Source organism: Balearica regulorum, chromosome 3 (genome assembly GCF_011004875.1).
Source record: "Balearica regulorum gibbericeps isolate bBalReg1 chromosome 3, bBalReg1.pri, whole genome shotgun sequence".
In the NCBI taxonomy this organism is placed as follows: Eukaryota; Metazoa; Chordata; class Aves; order Gruiformes; family Gruidae; genus Balearica; species Balearica regulorum.
This window is the reverse complement of record NC_046186.1, coordinates 15,392,073-15,412,785: the sequence shown is the minus strand read 5'-3', so window position 1 is coordinate 15,412,785 and position 20,713 is coordinate 15,392,073. Positions and strand designations below refer to the sequence as shown.

The following is a 20,713-nucleotide window of genomic DNA, read 5'->3' as shown; positions in this document are numbered from 1 at the left end:
ACAAAGGGCCGCGGGCTGAGCGCTCTCTCCCTGTGCCCAGGACGCGGCGCTGAGGCTGGTCGCCCGCCGCCGCCGCGCTCCCGCTCCCGCCCCCCCCGCCACACAAAGGCAGCCGCAGCTGGACGGGCGAGGGACCGCGCTCCACGCCAGGGCTCCGGTGCAGCGTCTCGGCTGGTCTTCTCCATACTCATGAACATACAAAGGTCAACCCCTATCACGATAGCACGATATGGGAGACCGCGGAATAAAACCCAGGATTTTGAGGAGCTCTCGTCCATACGGTCCATCGAGCCAAGCCAGAGTTTTAGCCCGAATCTAGGCTCGCCGAGCCCGCCGGAGACCCCGAACTTGTCGCATTGCGTTTCTTGCATCGGGAAATACTTATTGTTGGAGCCTCTCGAGGGAGACCACGTTTTCCGAGCCGTACATCTGCACAGTGGCGAGGAGCTGGTTTGCAAGGTAATACCTCTGCTCCTTGTTCTCCCCCTGGGTTCGCCTGCTGTCGCGCGTTGGTTTCCTGTGTCTTGCAGGAGGGCCGAGCACGGTCGTGTAGCTCAATTATTAAACAGTTGAGAAACAAAAGGCAGGGAGACGGGATTAAAGGCGCATCCTGTAACTTTTCCCTCTCTCTAGACAATGGCCACGTTAGAGCCGTGGCCCGGAGCCAGTTCTGCCTCTTACCCCGGGGATATTGTTCTGGAAAGAGCCGTCCTTTAAGTAGGTCTTAACGTGAGTTCAGATCAGGAGAAAGCCTCATCTTCCCCACTCTCACTTTTCAAAATGGAGTAGGGAATCCCCAGCTAATTTTAAGGTGTTGGGACCTGCTGGCTTCCTCGATTTTTCTTGTCCCTTGTTCTGTGAGTTGGGGTACGGAAGAGGATGGAGAAGTGGTGGTGGTAGGGGGAGATTGCCATCAGCTTTGTCTTAAAAGTGATTTTAAAAAAAAATCCACATCGAATTCATCAGCCTGAGCTCCCTCACCGTGGAGGTTGTTTGCAAACAGCATCCTCCCCCATTGCACAATTGAGCAAGAATAAAACCTGCACACCTACGGTTTTCAGAAGAGCAGACAAAATAGCTATCCCACTCTTTGTAGCCTGCCTGCTTTTCTCTGCCTCCCAATTTGCTCCTACTATGCAAAGGTGAGCTGTGGGAGAAAGAAACCCACATGCGTGCACGGCTGTGGAGGGATGTTTTTTCTATTTTCAGGTTGAGGGAATATTTTCCTTTGTTCCTAAATTGCGATTCTCATTGTCTGTAGTGACCCAGACTTATGCCCAGCAAACCGAGGCAGTACCCAGTAGTAGTTTTTATAACTACGTAGCAAATTGCAACCTTGCAACGCATGCTGCAGTGTTTGTATTGTTCCCAAAATGTGGAATTCTGCCATTTGGCTACCTTGGGCAAATTTCTAGTGTCGAACTAACTGCAAAATGGAAAAGTAGACATATTATAGCTTATTTGTATTCCAGGGATTAATGAAAGTATTGCTGACTGTTTCGTACTTTCTCAGACTTGATTCATAAGAAGTTGTGAACTAGGCTGTAGCAGGGAAGAGAAAATAATTGCTCCTGTTTGCTGTTTATAAAGATGGGAGTTCAGAGGGCAGTTTAAATATGCTTACTGATTGAGTTATAAAACCTGATGTTAAGGCAACCTAGGACTTTGTGTGATTATGTAGGGGAAAAAAGGGCCCGTGACTTTGCAAAGGACTAATATTGCATGCTGAACTGAATGCTTTGTTACTAAACCGAAACAGAACATGAGAATTTCTAGAATGAAAGCCCTGCTCGGTGCAGTAGTACAGTGCTGCACTCTAGGACATTGGCATCTTTTCACGAAATAAACAGATCCCGCAAAGCTGCTGCTCTGCATGAAATTATAGGTGAACTTGCAGAGCAAGTAGTAAAGCGGGGGCTACGCTCTTCTTTGTTTCCTGTTTGGTTTGCAGGATTAAGGCACTGTTTTGATAACAGTATGAACTGCGTAACTGCAGCTCACAAAGAGTGGACTTTATTATTTTTTTTCCTACCCTTTAAGCTGTATGGTTTTGAGCTGATCCTGACATTTGAATAGTATCAGTTTTTCCATATGTGTGAGGCACTACTTCTAGCTGTGCTCCAAAAATATGATCGTAGCCTGAATTGCTAGTTTGTGAATACTCACTTGTCAGTCCTGAACTCATCTTAATTTAATGCCTGCTTTAAAATGCCTGCAGTATCATGACTACTATTTGTCAAGTAGCCTTCCGGCTAAGAGACCTGCTATGTGGTATCTTATTGAAGATGCTCTTAGAGATTGCTTGCAGAAACATTGGTTTGGATAACAGACACATACTGATGATTCTCGAGATTCATTTGGCTGCACCCACTGACTGTACAGATGCCGTTATTTGCTTCAAGGCTCTGTGGCATCCAAACAATGGTAACTTCTCACTTCCAATTCCCAGCAAGAACTAAATCAAACTGCAGCTTATTGGACATTTGCTGAATTGAGGCCAGGGATCTTAAAAGCTGGGATACAAAGAAGCCCTTTATAAAAGGTATTCTAGACTGCAGCAGTATGATAGTGCTGCCCATCTCCCCCCCTTTCAAACATAGTACTGGTACATATCCAGACCTACTTATTTAACGTATTCTGAGAAACACAAAATGCAACTGATTTAGAACAGGATAATCTGGTTAGGAGAGAATTCTGGAAAGGCTTTTTTTCATCTGAGGGTTTGAGCTACATGAATGTTCCTGCTTAAATTTTATTTTATAGCAGCCGCTTTGTAGAAGAGCCATTCACTTACAATGTAGTAGTTATGAGTTTTGAGATCCAAATGTCAATGAATTCTCCTCTGGAATGAATTACACACCAGGGATTTTAGCAACACCCCCTCCCCACCCTGGTTCTGCTTTCCTGGCGCACCATGTCACCAGAATGGCTCAGTGCTAATCTACCCCCCGTAAAATGTGTTGGATCTGTTTGGCAGTCTGCCTTTAAGGTTGTTTTTGCCTGTGCCGGAGTGTAGCAGCACAGGTATGGGGTGACGAGAAAGAAGGTTGTGAGGAGGGGGTGTCCTAGTTTCTTGGGATTTGGGTTCTTTTCTGCGGAAGGAGTTTGTTAGGATTGCGTTCTGAAGCATAAAATGACTCAGGTTTTGAAGCCTCAGGTAAATTTTTATTGAACCGTATCTTGCTCACTCAGTTTTAAAAGCTTTTTAAAGCTTCAGAGGAAGCAGCAAGATTTGCTTCTTGGAGAGGATACAGATACCTGCTGTTGGAGTACAAATACTAGGGCACAAAAAGAAGAAAAACAATTGCAGTTTAAACCAGTTGGTTAGAGACCTATAGAGTTCTTCATTTTTATGTTCAGTTAGAATGACACATGACTACCTTAAATTCTTTTTACTAAAGTAACAAAACACCCAAGACTAAGTTACATATTAATAGAATTTTTATGCTAGTGGAAATGCTAATCCCTTGTTTTGTAATACCTCTGGAGAAGGTATAATTAAAAATAAAAATCACTTCTATCAATACTTTGCTCATATTCTCTTTTAGCACACTGACTTGTATTACTCTCAATGAAGTCTTTCTTCTTGTAATGTGGGCATTTCTCGATTGACTCAAATACCAATTCATTCGTCATCACTAGATTATAGTAACTTTTTATATTTGGGTTTCCCAGCAGCCTTTTTAATTCTTACAGCTCATTCATAAGATCAGTGATAACGTACTTACTAGTAAAGGGACACTTTGCTTTTCATGGAGCTCTTGACTGAAATGCAGAGAGTTCGGGGTGGTTTTGTCTTTGCCTTGTGAAGGATGTTTGTCTGCACTCCAACAGGCAGGGCTGTTTCCCCTGTTGTCCTGATCTTATAAACAGCCATTGTAAAACCGAGACTTTGAAAGTGAAAGTGACTTTGCTGTTGTCAGAGATGAAAGAAAGGCAGGAAGTAAATATGAATAGAGCTAGATGGTGTTTTAAAACTGAAGATCCTTAAAGCTCTAATGGGTTAATAAAATTAAGAGAGAGGGGCATGTGGATCAGAATGGATTTAGTATGACAGCTTCTCTCAATACGAAGCTACTGGCCATATCCTCTATGAGGTTTGGATGGAAACTAGAAGATAAACACATTTCCTTCTAAGTACTGCTTCTGTATGTTGCTGGTCTTCAGAGCTGAGTTCAGATTACATTCTAAATTTGATCAGCTATTAGATAATGAAACTATTCTTGCTACAGGTTTCGAAGACTAGCCTTTCCCGTCAAGGTTACGCGTATGTTCTGTGTGGGGTTATGTAGTCTGTTTTGTCTTGTCCTCGGTGCCATGAGCTTGTGACATCCTGTTTATATCGGTGCAGCTTGAGCAGCAGCATAAATCGTACCTAGGGATGGTTCTGTTAGCGGAATTAGATGTGCCATAACTTCACTGTCCTTCGTGTCGCTAACCCTGGCTTTACTGTCATTGTTCCTGCAGGTGTTTGATATTGGCTGCTACCAGGAGTTATTAGCACCATGTTTTTGTCTGCCTGCGCATAAAAATATCAACCAAATTACTGAAATAATTCTTGGGGAGACAAAAGCATATGTGTTCTTTGAAAGGAGCTATGGGGACATGCATTCGTTTGTTCGTACCTGCAAGAAGCTTAAAGAAGAGGAGGCAGCCAAACTCTTCTATCAAATAGCTTCCGCTGTTGCACACTGCCATGATGGTGGACTGGTACTGCGAGATCTCAAGCTGCGGAAGTTTATTTTCAAGGATGAGGAAAGGTAAGAGTCTCCCTTACTTCACAGGTGGGGGTGCCTGAAGTCAGATACGCAGAGTGATGGGATGCCGTGCCCTTCATTGTCACTGTACTGCTCGTTTGTGGTACACGAGGTTTTACACTTCCTTTATTTTCCTCTGCAACCTGATCATGGGATGGATGTGCCATTTTACCTTCTGGCTTAGGCTTTGGAGTAAAGTAAGTATGGAGTGCCATTTGCATCTGTGCCTGGCCTCTGCATTTCCACCCAGAGGACCACCCTCACTCCTAAGGAGGGCACATCTCCTGGAGGAAGGCTCTACATAGATGTCTGTAAGATGCTGCTGGTGTTAAGAGGGAAGGAGGAAAAGATCCAGTATGTTAAAGAGGGCTGGGGACTAAAATGGCTCATTCCAGTGAGGGAGGCCTGAAGGAGAACAGCCAAGCGGTTGAAGCTGACATAGGTTGGAGGGAAGGGCCACCAGTGCTTTGAGGGACTGCTTTGACTACAGCTTCTTGCTTCCCGTGCTGGGAAGGATCTGGAGACTGCTTCTGAGACTACTGTGTGGTCACTGATCACACTAAGACTCAAACTGCCTTGCCGTGTGGGTGCCCGTTTTTAGTATCATCAGAGTTGTTGTGGTACTTGGGGAACTACCTTTTTTTTTTTTTTTTTTAATTGTATCTCCTACTTGCGCGCTCTCCTTTCAATAATTGGGTGTAGATAATTTGGGGAAGGAATAGGGGAAGACAGGGAAAAAAATAATGCTTGGTTCTCTAGTAAGATTGTTGAAGTGCTATTTCTGATGCTGAGCCATAGCTATACTGTTGTACCTGTGGGAACGTCGTATCTCTTTCCTTGTGGTTACCTGTTTTCGTTATGCTACATCATGTGTTCACTTGCAACTTCCACGAGAAGCACCAGAGTCGGGAACTCTGCCAGAGTAATGTCAGGCTTTCACAGAGGGATTAAATTGGGAGATGACCATGAGGAAAAAGAATGAACTAAGTGGGGGCAGAGTCTGCCTTTGTGCTTCTTCGCGTCTTGGTAGAGGATGGGGAGATGTTTTTCCCTTTTAGTTAAGTCCTATAGATTGTCTGAAAGCTTGTTCAAACTGTTGCAGAGTGAAATGGGGGTTCTGGAGAGCTTTGTTAAAATAACCAGTGCATATCATTTCTGTTTGGGGAAGTTATAAGCAACAGCAGAGGCACGTAAGTTTTCTACAGGCTGAGTAAGTCTGTGATCTGAGAATTACAAAAAAACTAATACACAATTCAGTCATGAAAGAAAAGTTCCTAGCCTTAAAATAAAAATGACAACCATCTTTCCTGTTTAAATATTCTCTACTTAAATTTTATTACAAGCTGTATTTTGCAAAATAAACTTCTCCTTTTAATCTCTTTACAAACTGAAAAATAAAAGACATATTTTCACTTCTTAATTCAGTTCAGGCAATTCTCTGCAAAGCAAATAGCTATTCCTTATTTTTCCACCACAGCCCCAATATTACCCTTTCCTCCTCTTCAAATAAAAAAGCCTAAAATGAAAGTAGCTTAATGTCCATTCAGAGAGAAATGCAAAGCAGGTAGATGTAAACTGCACTTTCACGAGTTTTACTCTGAGTTTAATAATTAAACACCATTCTAGCACCTTTAATGCCGATAAGAAGGAAACTTGTATAAAATAGTTGAGGGAAGGATTGTTTTCTGTTGTAGCTGATAACGTCCTAACGTTAAAAGGATTTTTTTCTTTGTTTTCCTGGGGATATATGTAAACCTGTGGGGTTTTGTACAAAGGACAGGACTTGGAGAAGCCCTAGGGCTCACCGTGGCTTTGTGCTCTAAGCGAAGGCAGCCTGAGCTCAGGGCAGTGCCGCGGGAGCAGCCGCGGGCCCGTGCTGAGTGCTTTGGAACTCCTGCCCTGCTGCTTACTAGGAACTGAACGCAACACGAGGCACGGGGCCAAATCCTTTAGCCACCCAAGAAGAGTGGTGCGTACTATAATAGCAGTGTTTGCTTTTATGAATGTTTTTAACGTAACTGTAGTCTGCAGAATCACACAGTTACTCACTTTTGAACAGTGTCTTCTAATTATACAATAATTCACTTTAAAGGTCAAATATGACTTGCTGGTTATTTTTAAGATAATCATAATGCGGTTTTCTTCTGGATGTAATGTTGATTTGTAAGTAGAGAGGTATTGTAATCCTTTCTCTGCTAAATAAACAGAGATGAAATAGTGTGAGATAGAAATAGAACCAAACAGTGACTGTCTTTTTTCACATGCTCTGATCATCAGACTGTAATCAGTCATCACTTTCAATCTGCTGCTATATTTAGGCTGAAAAATCTTCCTGGTCCTTGTGGGTTCGTGGAGGTGTTTGTGTGTTGCTTGCACCCCTCCAAACCCGCATTTCCCTGAGGTTGCTGGTGAGGGTGCCTGCGTGCTGAGCAACCTGCCTTCCAGCAGCTGCCGTCAGCAGCCCTGCCTGGGAGACGGGTGCTCTGTGATCTTTGATACCAGTAATGAACCAAGGAGGAAGAAAAGAAATGAAAATGATGTTTTGAGAAATGTGTGTGAACTCTGCTGCTGCGTGTCACCTGTTGTTCGGTGGAGCTCTTTCTTAGTAGTTCTTTTCCTAACTGTTTCTTCAAGTCTGTTTTTCTGCAGTTCACCTTTAGTACCTACTGCTTTGAAACTTTCTCTTCTTGAAGACTCTCACAGCTTTTATTTTGGTAGAAGAAAAGATGGGAAATCCAGCAAGCAGGGAACACATGAATGGAAAACTCGCTGCTTTTTTTTTTTTTTTTTTTTTTAAAGGAAGATACTTGTCTGCTTTTAGCTGAGAGCTGCCAGACTGGAGGAGCCAGAGAGAATGGGAAGGATATATGGAAGCAGTTCCATTCATTTAAAAAAGAAAATCAATTAAAGCATTTCTTAGTACATACTCTTTCTATTGATCCTAATGATGTCCTGGTAGTTCAATACGAAATCAGAGCTCCTGAGTTTTGTAGAGGAGTGTGTACAGCATTGAAACTCTTTCCACTCCATTCCCATTATCTAAATTACGGCTGGAATTTGCAAAGATTCAGTCTCCTGATGTAACAGCGTCATGAGTGCTCTTTGCTCCTACTGATGTCACTACTAAGAATGCATGTTATTTGGATGTTGCAAATTGCAATGCCTTGGGATGTCTGTAATGAACCGGGAGGTAAGATGGTGGAAAAAAGTAACGCTGGAGACTGGTAGTGCTGAGCATTTTGCAGGGGTCCTAATCTTACTGGTGATGTTCTCTTGATGTGCTAAATCAAAGGTAGGCAGTGATGGTGTGTTACATCTTACTACTGCATGTGTGTAAATACATCAGCACTTAAAATGAAATCCAAAATTCCATGGTGTGGAAACAAACAAAACCAATTTTCCTGTGTTTCAAGGTACTTTACTTTATCTGTAGCTTCTTTTAATCCTGAACTGCAGAAATTTTGAAGATACGGTAAATTGCATTCCATGAAAATGATGTGTGCTGTTGCCAAGCACCTTAAGTCTTTCATGGTGTTTTTTTTGTTTTGTGTAAAAGAAGATGGGGGGGAGTGCGTGTGTGTGTTTTTGGGGGAGGTGTATCTGTGGTTCCATTTCTACAATATAGGTGAAATGGCCAGTCTTGTAGTATTGAAATTTCAGAGTTAAGCTCCTTAAACCTGCAGCTGATCTTGATGAAGCAGAACTTCTAAGACATTACACCATGGCTGGAAACGTTTTGTAAGACTGAGTTAGCAAGAAGCAGCACATCCATTAAATGAGGACAGTGATGTTCAGAGCACTGAAAATATGGAAAACAACACTGACTTGCCATGCTGGGTCTCACCGGGCTTTCTAAAGTACCTGTAAGATTCTTGAATACTTTAAAAATTGGCTCCTTAAACTTCTAAATAAAACTTGAATCCAAAACAGTGGGGATGAGCTAAGACAAAACATGTGGGTTTGTATGTTTTCTGCTTCCATCCGTGTTAGTAATTTTTTCTTGTCCTGGATATTAAGCCGGGTCATCGTTGTGGGGCTCTTGCTTTTGATTAATTTTGCTGTGTTCATGTCATGGTATTTACAGTTTTTCTTGTACACCCTGTCCTCATAGTAGGCCCTTGGGCAGAGCGACTGTGCCCTTCTCCTAGCTGGTGTCCCATAACGATGTTACAGAATGGGGAGGGCTTTTTGGGTTGTGCTAAAAATAGCACTATACACAGTATATAGCTAATAAAACAGTTCATCAGTCTGATATATAGCACATGCTTTGAGAAAGAGCCACCTCAAAGATCTCAGAATTAAATCAAGCATTTCTGTGTTGGTTGTTCCAATGGTTTTCTTAATACAAGAACATTTCTGCTGTCAGGGAATTATTAATTTCTTTAGTGCATTTTTAAGCCTTTAATTATATTAAAATATTAGCTGTCGTAATATTTGAAGCTTAAAGACCTTGTACATTCATCATACTTGTTGAAGGGAAAATTAAAATAATTTTGTTAGTTAGATATTGTAATTTTCCTGTATTCTTTGAGTAAATATGAGGCAGGTGGGATTCAATAAAAATAGAATTTGACACTTTTTTGCTCTGCGCCAGGGGAATGCAGCCAGTACAATACACTAATTTAGAAAGCCTGTGTTAGCATAACATATTTATTTGGTGCTCTTTTGTTTTTTTCTTCTTTTTTTCCTTTAGAATTTCTCAGCTTTGAGTGGATGATGCTTTAAGGTGACCTGGTTATGTTGTTTGCAATCCTAGTGATACAAACCTGATCCCACAAAAAAATACAGAATGCATTTACTGACCTTTTTCCAAGTAGACCTTTCATTTTCTTCTGGTTAGTAGTAAGTTTCCTCTGTAGCATTTGTCAAAGTGTAATGCGGTCAGCCGCTTTTTCCCTGTGGTGTTAGAACTTGCTGTTTTACTTACCATTCCATAGAGAATAGGTAAGTTAACGCTTTCCCTAAGTCCTAGAAAGAGAGTCCTAAAGTGGAAGAAAATCAGGCAAAATAGGAGTGCTCTTTAAATACCAGAAGATTTAGAAATAAAACCAGTCTTCATCTGTTTTGTCATTTAAGCACTTCACATTACCCTGAATGGGGCCACAGTACCAAAGAGCATAACTTCTTCAGTAGTGGAGAATCATAGGTCAGATTTCAACCCCAAAATTACTATTCCTAGAATAATAATGGAGAGGAAGGCAAATTTCTTCACAGGCACCAAATCTCTGCTGTCAAACTGAGGATAGAGGATAAATCAGTTGCAAAACTCTTTTCCACAACTACTGTCCACAGAAGGGTTCATGATTCCTTTTGCCTTCATGTGGTTTGGTTACTAAGCCTCTGTTTTCTCCCTGTCATCCTGGGAACAACGCGCTTTGGATTTGTTGGGTATGCGGTACCCTTCCCAGCCGGGCGTGGGAGGCTATCTGCAGATGTCAAACATCATACCAGCCCTGTGAAATGCTTAAATCTCCTCCCGAAGGCATAGATAGTCACAGAGGTTAAGTGCTGCACCTAAGGTCACAAATGAAAGCCAGGGAGAAGTTGGCTGCTGGCTGGCCCCAGGATGGGAACGAGAGCTCCAATGGACCTTGAGTCAGCTCACAGCTCTTCAATGAAACCATGGGTGGCAAGAGCCTTTGCTGTAGTACCCAACTCTGGAGTTTGTAGAAGGTACCCTTGGACTGTGCTGTCTTTTGGTATTTGACCCATAGTTGGACCTGTATGCTTTCTTCTTCACTCTTTTTTCAGTCTTTTCCTCTTTGCAGCCTCATGTACTAGCTCTGCTGAAGGGTGGTGTCGAGGTGCTGCCTCATATCATGCCTGGAGCAGGAGGGGACCCCTGCTTGGGGGCCTGCCTTTAGGCTGGGCTGTCCTGCTGCAGATTGTCCCCATGTCCTGCCCGTCCTCCTCAGCCACGCTGTCTGACTTTCCGAGAGTGCCTCTGGCTGAACACTGTATTTCATCTTGGCTGTAATGCCTGGTGTGGTTGGCATGGCTGGGTGCCTGTCATGAGATGCCCATCACAGGATTGGTCTCTTTGATGATAGGTGCTTTGCAGTCCCTGGACGAAGATGTCTCTTAAGATGTCTTGCATTAAGAGTTCAACAGCTGGCCATTTTGAAGACTTGAAAACCTCCATCCATAGACTCAGTGCAAAATACTCCATGTTGACTTTTGAGTGGAGACTGAGGACCTCTGTGGACATCTATGCTGGGGGTGAGGAGGGGAGGCAGGGAGCCCAGCTAGTGGCAGCTGCAGTGGATTGTCATGGTGAAATTCTTCTGCTGCCTTTTCTTCTAATTGTCCTTATTATCACACCATGAGATTACTTCAGGCTTGGGAGGGAGAGGAAAGGCGGAGATGGTAAACAGGAGTCAACCTGGGGTGTCTTTAGTCTTAAGCACCTGCTTTTTGGTGGATGTATATTGCTTGAAGACAGGTTTACAGACATGTAAGCAAAAGGCTTCCGGTGGCGTTGTGAAATAATGTCCCTGCTTTATCTGAGAGGTACTGAGCACCCACTGCAGGCTCAGAAAGTGTAGGGCTTTTTTCACAATGTGCAGTTATGTTAACAAAATAAAATTTTGGTCTCCTTTCCCTGTGGAGCTTCACCATACGTTGTATGAAAAGACCTGGAAAAGATGGTGAGCACAGCCTACAGAGCAACAAAGCTTTTTGAAGCTCTGACCTTCAGTGTGATCTAAAAAGATAAAAGTGAGGTGAAGTGGCTGTCGTGAGCCAGTTGCTTATGAAATAATGGCGTCCTCGCGGTATTGTAACCAAGCCCCTCTGTGGAAGGGTCTGCATTGGATTTCAGAGCCCGCAACCCAACACACACATGTTACTACTTACCTACCTACCTACTTTTTGGGGAACGTGTTGTCCCCTTAGGCAATAAGGGCATGGAAGAAGCTGAGTACATGGCATAGAGGACAGGCTGTTCCCAGTAATCTGATTTGAGCGTTGTAAAGCTGAGGTCTTTGGGGCCCCAGCCCTTCCTTGGAGGTGTGTGTGGGGGTGGTCTCAGACTATTTAAGTGGAATTCTGTAGAAGAAAACCCAGCATAAAACAAGTTAACAGCCCGAAGTTGCTGGGTCCTGCATGCCAGGAAGGGGGCGCGGGGCAGGGCTGAATGTGCGGGTAGCATCCCTTTGGAGGAAGGGTGGGGGATATGTAATATTTAGAGGCTTCCTCATTCTGCGGAAGTACCGGTGAGGGAATCTTCCCTTAGGAACAAGGTTCATCCTGTAAACCTGTGCTGCCTGCAAGTCCCAGTTGTCTTTCGAAACATATCCGTGAGCCTGTTTCATTATGCAAGAGACAGTTTGTCTGACAGCCTTTGTGCAGGGTTTGTTGTTTTTTCCCCCCTGAAGTTGTGTAGGATGTTGTGCGGTGAACTCCCAGGCTGTGTGCTGTTTTACACATTGGAAGGGATCTTACAGTGCAAGGAGCAGGATTTAAATTGATGGCATAACATTTCCCCTCTGATCCCGTGTGCCTCGCCGCCCCTGGAGGAGATCGGGTAGTTGTGAGTTCAGAATGAGTCTTTACACCAAGCTGCAAATCATCTGCACGGGGTTTCGTTAGATGCCTTCCCCATCTTACTGTCTCTGCGACGGCAGCCTACTTCTGCATTATTTAGGAGAGATTCCCTTAGTTAAAAAATCAATTAGCAAAAGATAACTGTTTGCAGTGTTGAACTTCCCTTTTATTTTTTTTTTTCCCCCCTCCTTGTGACTCTAATGGCATGATTGCATTCATGCTCATCTCGTCTTTATGATGGGGTGCTAGCATTGACCTTGATTAAATGACCTGTAAATTATTGGCCACATAGGAGCAATCCCTGATCTACTGGGCAGTTGATGGCTTGAGTGCCTCTACCTAGGGAAAGGCTTTCCTGGCCTCAGTCAGAGTAATGTTGAAATATGAGATAGCATTGCTTGGGTACCGTCATTTTTTATGTGTAGGGGGGAATATTGCGAGGCACCTCTTCCCTTAGAAGTTGCCATTTTGTATTTACCTGCAGTCATATTAATAAAATGGCAATTCAGACGGTGATGATGGTTGTTTTCTGGTATCTGGGGGCATGAGGCTGCTATTCAGAATCAGTAAATCTGGATCATCTAATTTTGGCCCAGCCTGAATAGTAAATGGATGGTGTACCTGGAGTGTCCATAGCAGGATGGCTGCTTCCATCTTCTCCCAAAGCAGCTGATGTGGCTGTCGTCTGGGGAATGATGCTGTACTAAAATTGTGGGTCTGGTCTGCTGTCAGTGTTCCCAAAATGGTAACGGTGGCTCGGCTGTGGTTCAGGTGTTATTTCCCATACAGATGGCTTCGGGGGCAGACTAGAAGCAACTGCTTTCATTGATTCAGGCATGGGCTGCTTTACTACTGACTGTGTATTTACTGCAGTGGAGATATTTTCCTCTGAAACACTCAGACTTTTAGTCAGTATTTCTGCTTTTAATGTTTTTTCTTTCTTTTTTTCTTTTTTCTTTTTTTTTTCCCCTCCTGCCTTATGAGCTTAGAGTCCTCTGAATAATTCCACTGAATTTGGTATGGAAATTGTGTTTGCTTTTGGAGAGCAAGTGTGAATGCCGGGTTCTTACAACCCTGGCTTCAGTGTCAAAAGGCAGGATAGCAATTTGCCAGTAGCCCCTGAGCTCTGCAGGGAGGAATAATACAAATCACTCTGAAAAAAGTGTAGGATGTGCAACAAAGCCGTCTGCCAGAGACGGGTGCTAACTCAGGAGGTTGCATTGAAGAATCTTCTGGAAGACGTTTAATTGATTAGGTTTTGTTACATTAGTGAAGAGCAAAGTCTGAATGCAGTCAAGTAATGAATGGCATATTGATAAGAAATTCAGAGTGGTATTGTTTTTCATGGGTTTCCCTGACGGTTTCTATGGGGACAAAGACGCATTTCCCGTCTGAGTGCTGCTGCTGCCCTCTGATTGCACTTCTGTGGTTTCATTCACCAGTAATGGGAAAGCATTCATAGGCAGAATAGCTTCCCCTTTTTAAATAGCCATGATTCAGGGTTGTATTTTTTTTAATGCATTAGACTAATGCAGTGTTTTATCAATGATCTGATAGATGCATAATGCTCTGTTTCCAAGTGCTTATTCAGGGTCTGCATTAAAACTTGAAATTATGTACTGTAATTACGTAAGCCTTGACAAAAGTCTTTGTTGCCCTACAGTATGTGTACAAAGTGATTCTCATCCGGCTTTGGCAGTAGCTTACATTTGAACTTTAGGGATTAATTTTGTTGCAACCATTTGAGAGGTCGAACTCAAATGCTTTTGGAAAACTTGTTTTCTCTTGTGGGGGTCCTTCAGTTGGCTGATGTGAGTTAATTATTTAGAGAATGTGAGTTCTTTAGAAATGTGACTTTGAAAAAAAAAAGAGAATGATTTTTGTTTGTCCTTTTTCTGCTCTGTGATGGGAGGCACTTCAAAGCTGATTATGATTTCACATCTCAGTGTTTGGTTTTGAGTATGTCCCTTGCCTGCCAAGTGTCGAATTTAGGGCTGTCCAGTTACTCTGCAGTTGGATGCACTCCCCACCCTTTGCTGTGGACGTTCTGTATTCTCAGAAACTACTTGCAGTTTTGAGGGTCTGTTGTTGTTGGCTTTTATTCTTTTTCCTGGATATTTGGTTTCAGTGCTTCCTCTGAGAGAGAGTATGTGTGGGAGAGAGAGATTGCTTCTCATCCAGTGCGTCTCTGCATTTCTGTGTATTTAGACTCCCCTCTTTCCTGCTCCTCTCCACCCCCACCCCCCTCAAAAAAAGTATCTCTGGCTTGCAGAAAACAGAGCTCTTTTAGGCAGTGCTTGAAATGTGGAGGGAGGGAAGGCCAGCCAGAGCTGGGAGCTGTTTCTCACAGAGATGGGGTTCTGTGCACTGGGAAATAGCAGCTCCTGAGCCAGGCTGCTCCTTTTTGATTGCCTGAAAAAACGTGAAATGACTGTAAAAAGGGGAGTGAGGCTTGCCATTTACACCTGCGTATTACTCAATTGTAGTACAATTACAGACTGTGTTCTGTATGCGAGGCTGAGGTATGTGAAGTCATCCGTCAGTGGTGAAGGCGGGCTGGAGCGGGTCCCCCAGCGCTGGCTGGCGGTGAGGGGTGCCGGCAGAGCCGAGCCAGGGCCCTGGGCAGCAAAAGCTCCTGAGCGCTTCTGTGCACCAGCTGTGCCAAGCGGGCCGGGAAGCCCGTCCCTTACTGCTGCACTATCCTTACTGTAAGGATGGAAAACCTGCGTTGTCACCTTCTGCAAAGACACCCAACCTTACAGATGAAAATGGGAACACCCGCATTGCTGCTGGTGGTAATTGGGAGGGGGAGGAAGTCACACTGAGGCCGTGAACCTGGCAGTACCTGCTCAAGAGATGCAGCTCCAGCAGTTTGGGAGGGAAATGTGCACCTGCGCGGAGTGGCGTGTCCAGTGCCGTACCTGCGCTGGAGCTCCACCTCGTTGCAGAGGAGCCATTTTGCCACTTGTACCTTACACACGAGGATGTTACTCATTGAGGGTTTGGGAGCTGGTGAGGAGAGAAAAGGAGAACTGAAGGTCATGTTTTTGTTTAATTTGGGACCTTTTGTTTCCTCAAAGCCTGTCAACTCAGCAGGATGAAAAACCTGGTTTGAGTGTTTGCTTCATTTGGCCAGAGCTTATGGAGGAGCAGGCAGATAAGGGCCAGCTGTTGTTCCATTTGCTTGCTTAAACAAAACCCACTGTAGCACACGCGGAGGGCTGCGGGCTGCAGCACCTTGCAAGAAAAGCAGGACAGGGATAAGGCTTTTGTATGCTGCTTCTGCTTTATTATCAAGAAATTATTTCTCCTGTTGGAAGAAAAAAAAAGAATTTTTTGACACAAAAAATTGCAGTCTGCTCTTTGGTGGATTTGTACCATGTCCATTGTAGAAAATGAGAGATTAGGGAATTTCAATAATTTTCTGTAATATAAAAGCTTCTCGCTGAACTGTTTCTCTAAATTCTTTGGCAACTCCCAGAAATGTAAAAAAGGATGGGAGAGTAGACAGCATTTCCCTGCGGTGTTGACGCTGGGATGGCAGGAGAGCCTGTATGGGGGGTGAATTCCCTCCCGTAAGCTGTTTATAAATAGCATGCTCTGCCCCGCTCCCTGTGTGTGTGTTCTGCTTCTGTTAGTTAGCGGGCGTGAGTGGATGCTTTCCTGTCTGGCAGTTCAGTGACTTAATGCATGTTTGAGTAGCTGGCCTCACCGTTTTATTGCTACACATACTTTTCTATGGAAAAACTGAGGTGGGCAATGCAAACGGGGAACCACAACTCATGTCCCTGCCTTCCCTTTCATTTCCTCCTCTCTGTTCTCTGCCCTCCTTGGCGTGTTGGGGTTTTTTTTTTCCCCCCCCGGGCGTTTCTCCTCGCTGCTCTTCCTGTGCTGTGCAGGTGCAGGAACGTCTGGAAGCTGAGCATTGTGAAAAGACTCTTCTCTAGTCCCTCTCCTGTTTTGGACCCTTTGAGGTGTGTACAGAGGGAAATTGCTGTGGTCTTGATAATTGTAGTGAATTTCTCCTTGCAGCCAGCTTCCTGTGTGAGATATTGCCGCTGTAAAGTATTGTTTGAGTGCTAATGAGGGGGTTGTCCATCACCAGGAGAAGTGCTGTTAGGCTGGCAATGGGTAATTAATCAGGAAGCAGGTGTGTTGCGCAAACCCCACCAGCATCAGCACTGGAGGAGAAAACACTGGCCTATTTAAGAGAGAAGGAGCTGCCTTGACGCACGTGCTTGGGAGCCAGGTATTCTGAATTCTGTATTTATGACTTCCTGATTCAAGGCACGTTGCCAAAGGGGCTTTCACCTCTGCTAATAAACGTCTCTAGCTGTTGAAAAGGTCCAAGTGTCACTATGAGAGTTTATGGCACAGTTGCCTCTGGAGTACTCCACGGAGTAAAATGCTCTTCTGTTGGTTCAAAGAAGATAGTGCTGAGCTGCCCTGGAACCAAGTCTAAGCCAAAGCTGTCCCAGCTGTCTTTTGCAACTCCGGCCCGAGCAATGTTGTCTTCAGTAAACATTTAAGAAACAGGGCTCTCCTTGTCTGTTTTAATGCCTGTTCAATGATGTGCTTTAGTCAAGAGATGCAAGTTCTGATTTCTGGGATGAAGTTCAGTCCCTGCCTGTGAATGTCTGTGGTATGGGAACATGGCCATGACACAGGGCTAAGAGTGACCATACAGACTGGGGAGGCTGAGGGACGAGGACAGTAATACCCAAGGTTGAGTTATGATCCCGAGTTGTTGAAAAGAAAACCTGCCCTACTGCTAGGTAACTCTTCCATCCAGATGCACTGGACAAGTCCTGTTGCATTGTAGTGATTCTGCTTTCATTGCTGGCAAATAGTCTAAAGGGTAATTGGTAATCCTTTTGGATGCCTTTAACAGGGACAGATTTTTAAATATAGTTAACAGACACTGGCAGAATTAAAAGGAAAGAAAGGTTATGTTCATCTAGTGCTATGACAAGTAACTCGGCATCATTTTTTCTGCTCCTGTGTGATATCCATAAGAGAAGAAAATTGTCTTGCAGAGATAATTACTGCAGCACAATGACAAGTTCACAGTGCTTTGCAGGCAGAAGGAGTTTGCAATCTAGGTAAGGCATCCTTGTCATCTCTCTGCAAGCTCTTTGCTAGCCTCTCTGTTCATTCCAACGTGAGGAGCTCCTCTGCTTCAGCTGGGTAGATAAACTTGCTGTTTATCTTGGTGGCGTTCAGCTTACCTGATCTCCCTTTGCTCAAAGGTCTATTTAGGAAGACTGAAATCTGTTGAAATTGCTTTTCCTTAATGCTGGGATAAAGAAAAATGTTGGTTGGTCAGAGGGATCATTTAGGATGAGAGTGACTATTTTATTTCTGTTGAAATTTGTGGAATTACAGGTGCAAGTAGCTGCTCACCAATGTGAAGGTGTCAAAATAACCTTGTCTAGTTAGGGCTAGGCTTGTATTTGGACCTGAGTCCTACACAGGTACGTTAGAGTACAGTCAACACTGAAAAAATCTTGAGGTTTATGTCTCGTTTGGGAAATCACGTCTATGTAGGATTTACCAAAACATGAATATGGCAATTACTTTTTTCTTTTTAAGACCTTACTAATGGACAGAACTGTATTTGTCGTCTTGTAGCTGTGTGTGCAGCAATATTCCCTATATGTCTCTAATGTCTCTAACCAGTATAGAAGAGACAGAATCAGTTATCTGTAACAAGTGCTGTGAGTGGGATTTTAAATTGATACACTTCAGCAGTTGTTGAATTTTGTAGAATATTACTATTATAACCGTGTAATTGTAGCAGCCAGGAATTTGTGTTTGACATTTGCTTACCTTGATGGTTTTGGTTTTTTTTGTCCACAGGACTAGAGTGAAATTGGAAAGCCTAGAAGATGCTTATATTTTAAGAGGAAATGATGACTCTCTTTCTGATAAGCATGGATGCCCAGCCTATGTGAGTCCAGAGATCTTGAACACAAATGGCAGCTACTCTGGCAAAGCAGCGGACGTATGGAGTCTAGGTGTCATGCTTTATACCATGCTAGTTGGACGCTATCCTTTCCATGACATTGAGCCTAGTTCCCTCTTCAGCAAGATCCGTCGTGGGCAGTTTAACATTCCAGAAACTCTATCCCCCAAGGCAAAATGCCTCATACGTAGCATACTGCGTCGGGAGCCATCGGAAAGGCTGACTTCACAGGAAATTCTGGACCATCCATGGTTTTCTACAGATTTTAATGTAACGAATTCAGGATATGGTGCTAAGGAAGTATCAGATCAGCTGGTGCCTGATGTCAACATGGAAGAAGACTTGGACCCATTCTTTAACTGAGCACAAAGACTGGTGTTCAGAAGGTACACAACCTGGAGATGGACACATGAAGGAGCCCTTCCTGACCATGTTAAATCACATCCTGCATCAGCCTAGCTTGGTAGCAAAAGACACTCAGAGGTCCTCGGATTGAGAAGGAACCTCCACAAGGAGCTAATATAACAAATGTAGCATGGGGACAGATTGGGGGGGCGGGGGGAGCTTGCTATCAGGTTAGATTGATTTGGAGGAGAAAAGGCAGCATGGAGCAATTGTAGCTTCTCACCTTTTTGGAGCCAAGGAGACTGCACATGCCAATTCCGGTGCAGCTGTATCACTCCTGTTTCTGTTCCATTAAAAATAGTGGTAATTCACGACAAATAGAAACTTTTTTGCCTCAGCTCACATCTTGGCATCGCACTGTTAGATATTTAACTTCAGCCATTATTCAGGGAAAGTACAATTGGCTAACATTTTTTTAATCAGATGTCTAATAATTAATGGGATTAATTTAAGAAAAAATTAGGTGCACAAAGACGGACATGAAAAGTGGGTGCTAAAAACAAACAAAATTTCAGTTCATGTCTCTTGATAGCTATTTTCAACTCATTTCTTCTAAATAAAGTACTTAATATTCTTGTCAGGAAATGACATTTTAATGCTTTGTTCCCTTAAGGGGAAGTAACTGTCATTTAACAAGCTGTTCTGTTTTGTGTCAAATGGTTTGTTGCAGGAAGTTATTATAACTCAAACTTCCAGATGCATTACTGCTATAATAGGGAAAAAAAAAGAAGAAAACTGTATATTTTTTTTTAAAAGATATGAGATACTGGCTTCCATATCTGCCATGCTGCACGTATATGACTAGAGAGGGCATAAAGCCCTTAATCGTGTCTTTATCTGAGAACCGATCTCTTCTTTAACTGACTGGCCCACCTGTAAATAGAGGGCTCTTTATTATTGAAGAAGAGTATTGTGTTTTTTTTTCTTTGAATTCGTTTCAACTTGGGAAAAGAATTGTTTGGGTTTGATTTTTGTCTATGTCCAGAATAAGAAATAAGAGGGTATTAATAAGCTGAACATTTATATTACAGATATTCCTCTTGAAACATACACAGTAATATGCACCTTTTGTATTGTCAAGACTTATTCTATTTATTGAAGAAAATGTCACAGTAGTGATGTATTAAGCCAGTACTTCAATTACGGGTTGACTTGGGATGACATGTTACATGCTGTAGTTAACACACTTCTTTTCTGTTCAGGTATTTCTGTCCCTAAATAACTTTTTATTTAGCTTCTTTTTCTAGATAGCTTTATTTGATTTAGACTGGCAAATGTTTTTATTACTGCTTTTATATTGCTGTATGATATTGAAATCTCTTGGCATAAATATTTGTGTTTCCAGTACCTCAGTTGTTCTGATATTACTGCCTGTATACGTTTTGTGAAGTGGTCATGTTTTTTGGGTAGGTACATGTGGACTCTGTAGTATGTAAATGTTACTTGAATTTGTGCTTAATTATAGTATGTGGCATGTGCGTACAGCTACTTGGCATTTGACGTATGGATGCTATTTGCCTGCCTTGCAGGAAAGTTATGGTCCCACTCTCAAGAGGATGTTTCACAGTTCTTTATCAAGAGACAAAGCTAGCTGCAGCTGACCTGCCTTGGTTCTATTTTGGTAACTAAGAATATAAAGGAGTAATGTTTTTACACTCTGAAGATGGTGCTGTGTCAAGAAGGACTTTTTTTTTATTTTATAAGTACCTTATAGGAGGAAAGATTGGTGATGTGCATGGTGGGGTTTTACTGCCTCTGGTGCTTTGTCATGTATTTGGTTTAATGTTTTTGTCCTAATCTCTTCAATAAATAAAATTGTGCATATTTAACTAAACTTCAGTGGTGAATGATGTTCATACTGAATGTCTGTGCTCCGTTAGGAACATTTAGCTGGTATTTTTTGTACTGCTAACAAGCTCTTGCCAGACCTGTGAGCTGAGAAAGCTTAGCACTTATATTTACAAGGTAACACTGTAAGCCTTTTCATCAAATATTTTACCCTTTGCTATGAATGAAACTGGCTTTCATTTTGTTTATTTTT

The 20,713-nt window shown here is 43.0% G+C and overlaps 1 protein-coding gene across 1 annotated transcript; it reads left to right on the top strand.

Annotated features, from left to right (window-relative positions):
- Window positions 1-189: 189 nt before the first annotated feature.
- Window positions 190-20,506, top strand: TRIB2 (tribbles pseudokinase 2). The gene is made up of 3 exons (XM_010306232.2): window positions 190-459; window positions 4,468-4,760; window positions 18,162-20,506. The coding sequence occupies exons 1-3, from the start codon at window positions 190-192 to the stop codon at window positions 18,628-18,630; spliced, it is 1,032 nt and encodes a 343-aa protein (XP_010304534.1). The 3' UTR covers window positions 18,631-20,506.
- The last annotated feature ends 207 nt before the right edge of the window (window positions 20,507-20,713 follow it).

What these genes read in the sequence shown, in the direction of transcription:
- TRIB2 (XM_010306232.2), top strand. Translation starts at nt 190, where the DNA reads ATGAACATACAAAGGTCAACCCCTATCACGATAGCACGATATGGGAGA. An exon ending in GCGAGGAGCTGGTTTGCAAG is followed by an intron (nt 460 to 4,467) that starts GTAATACCTCTG and finishes TTGTTCCTGCAG; the next exon opens with GTGTTTGATATTGGCTGCTA. An exon ending in ATTTTCAAGGATGAGGAAAG is followed by an intron (nt 4,761 to 18,161) that starts GTAAGAGTCTCC and finishes TTTTGTCCACAG; the next exon opens with GACTAGAGTGAAATTGGAAA.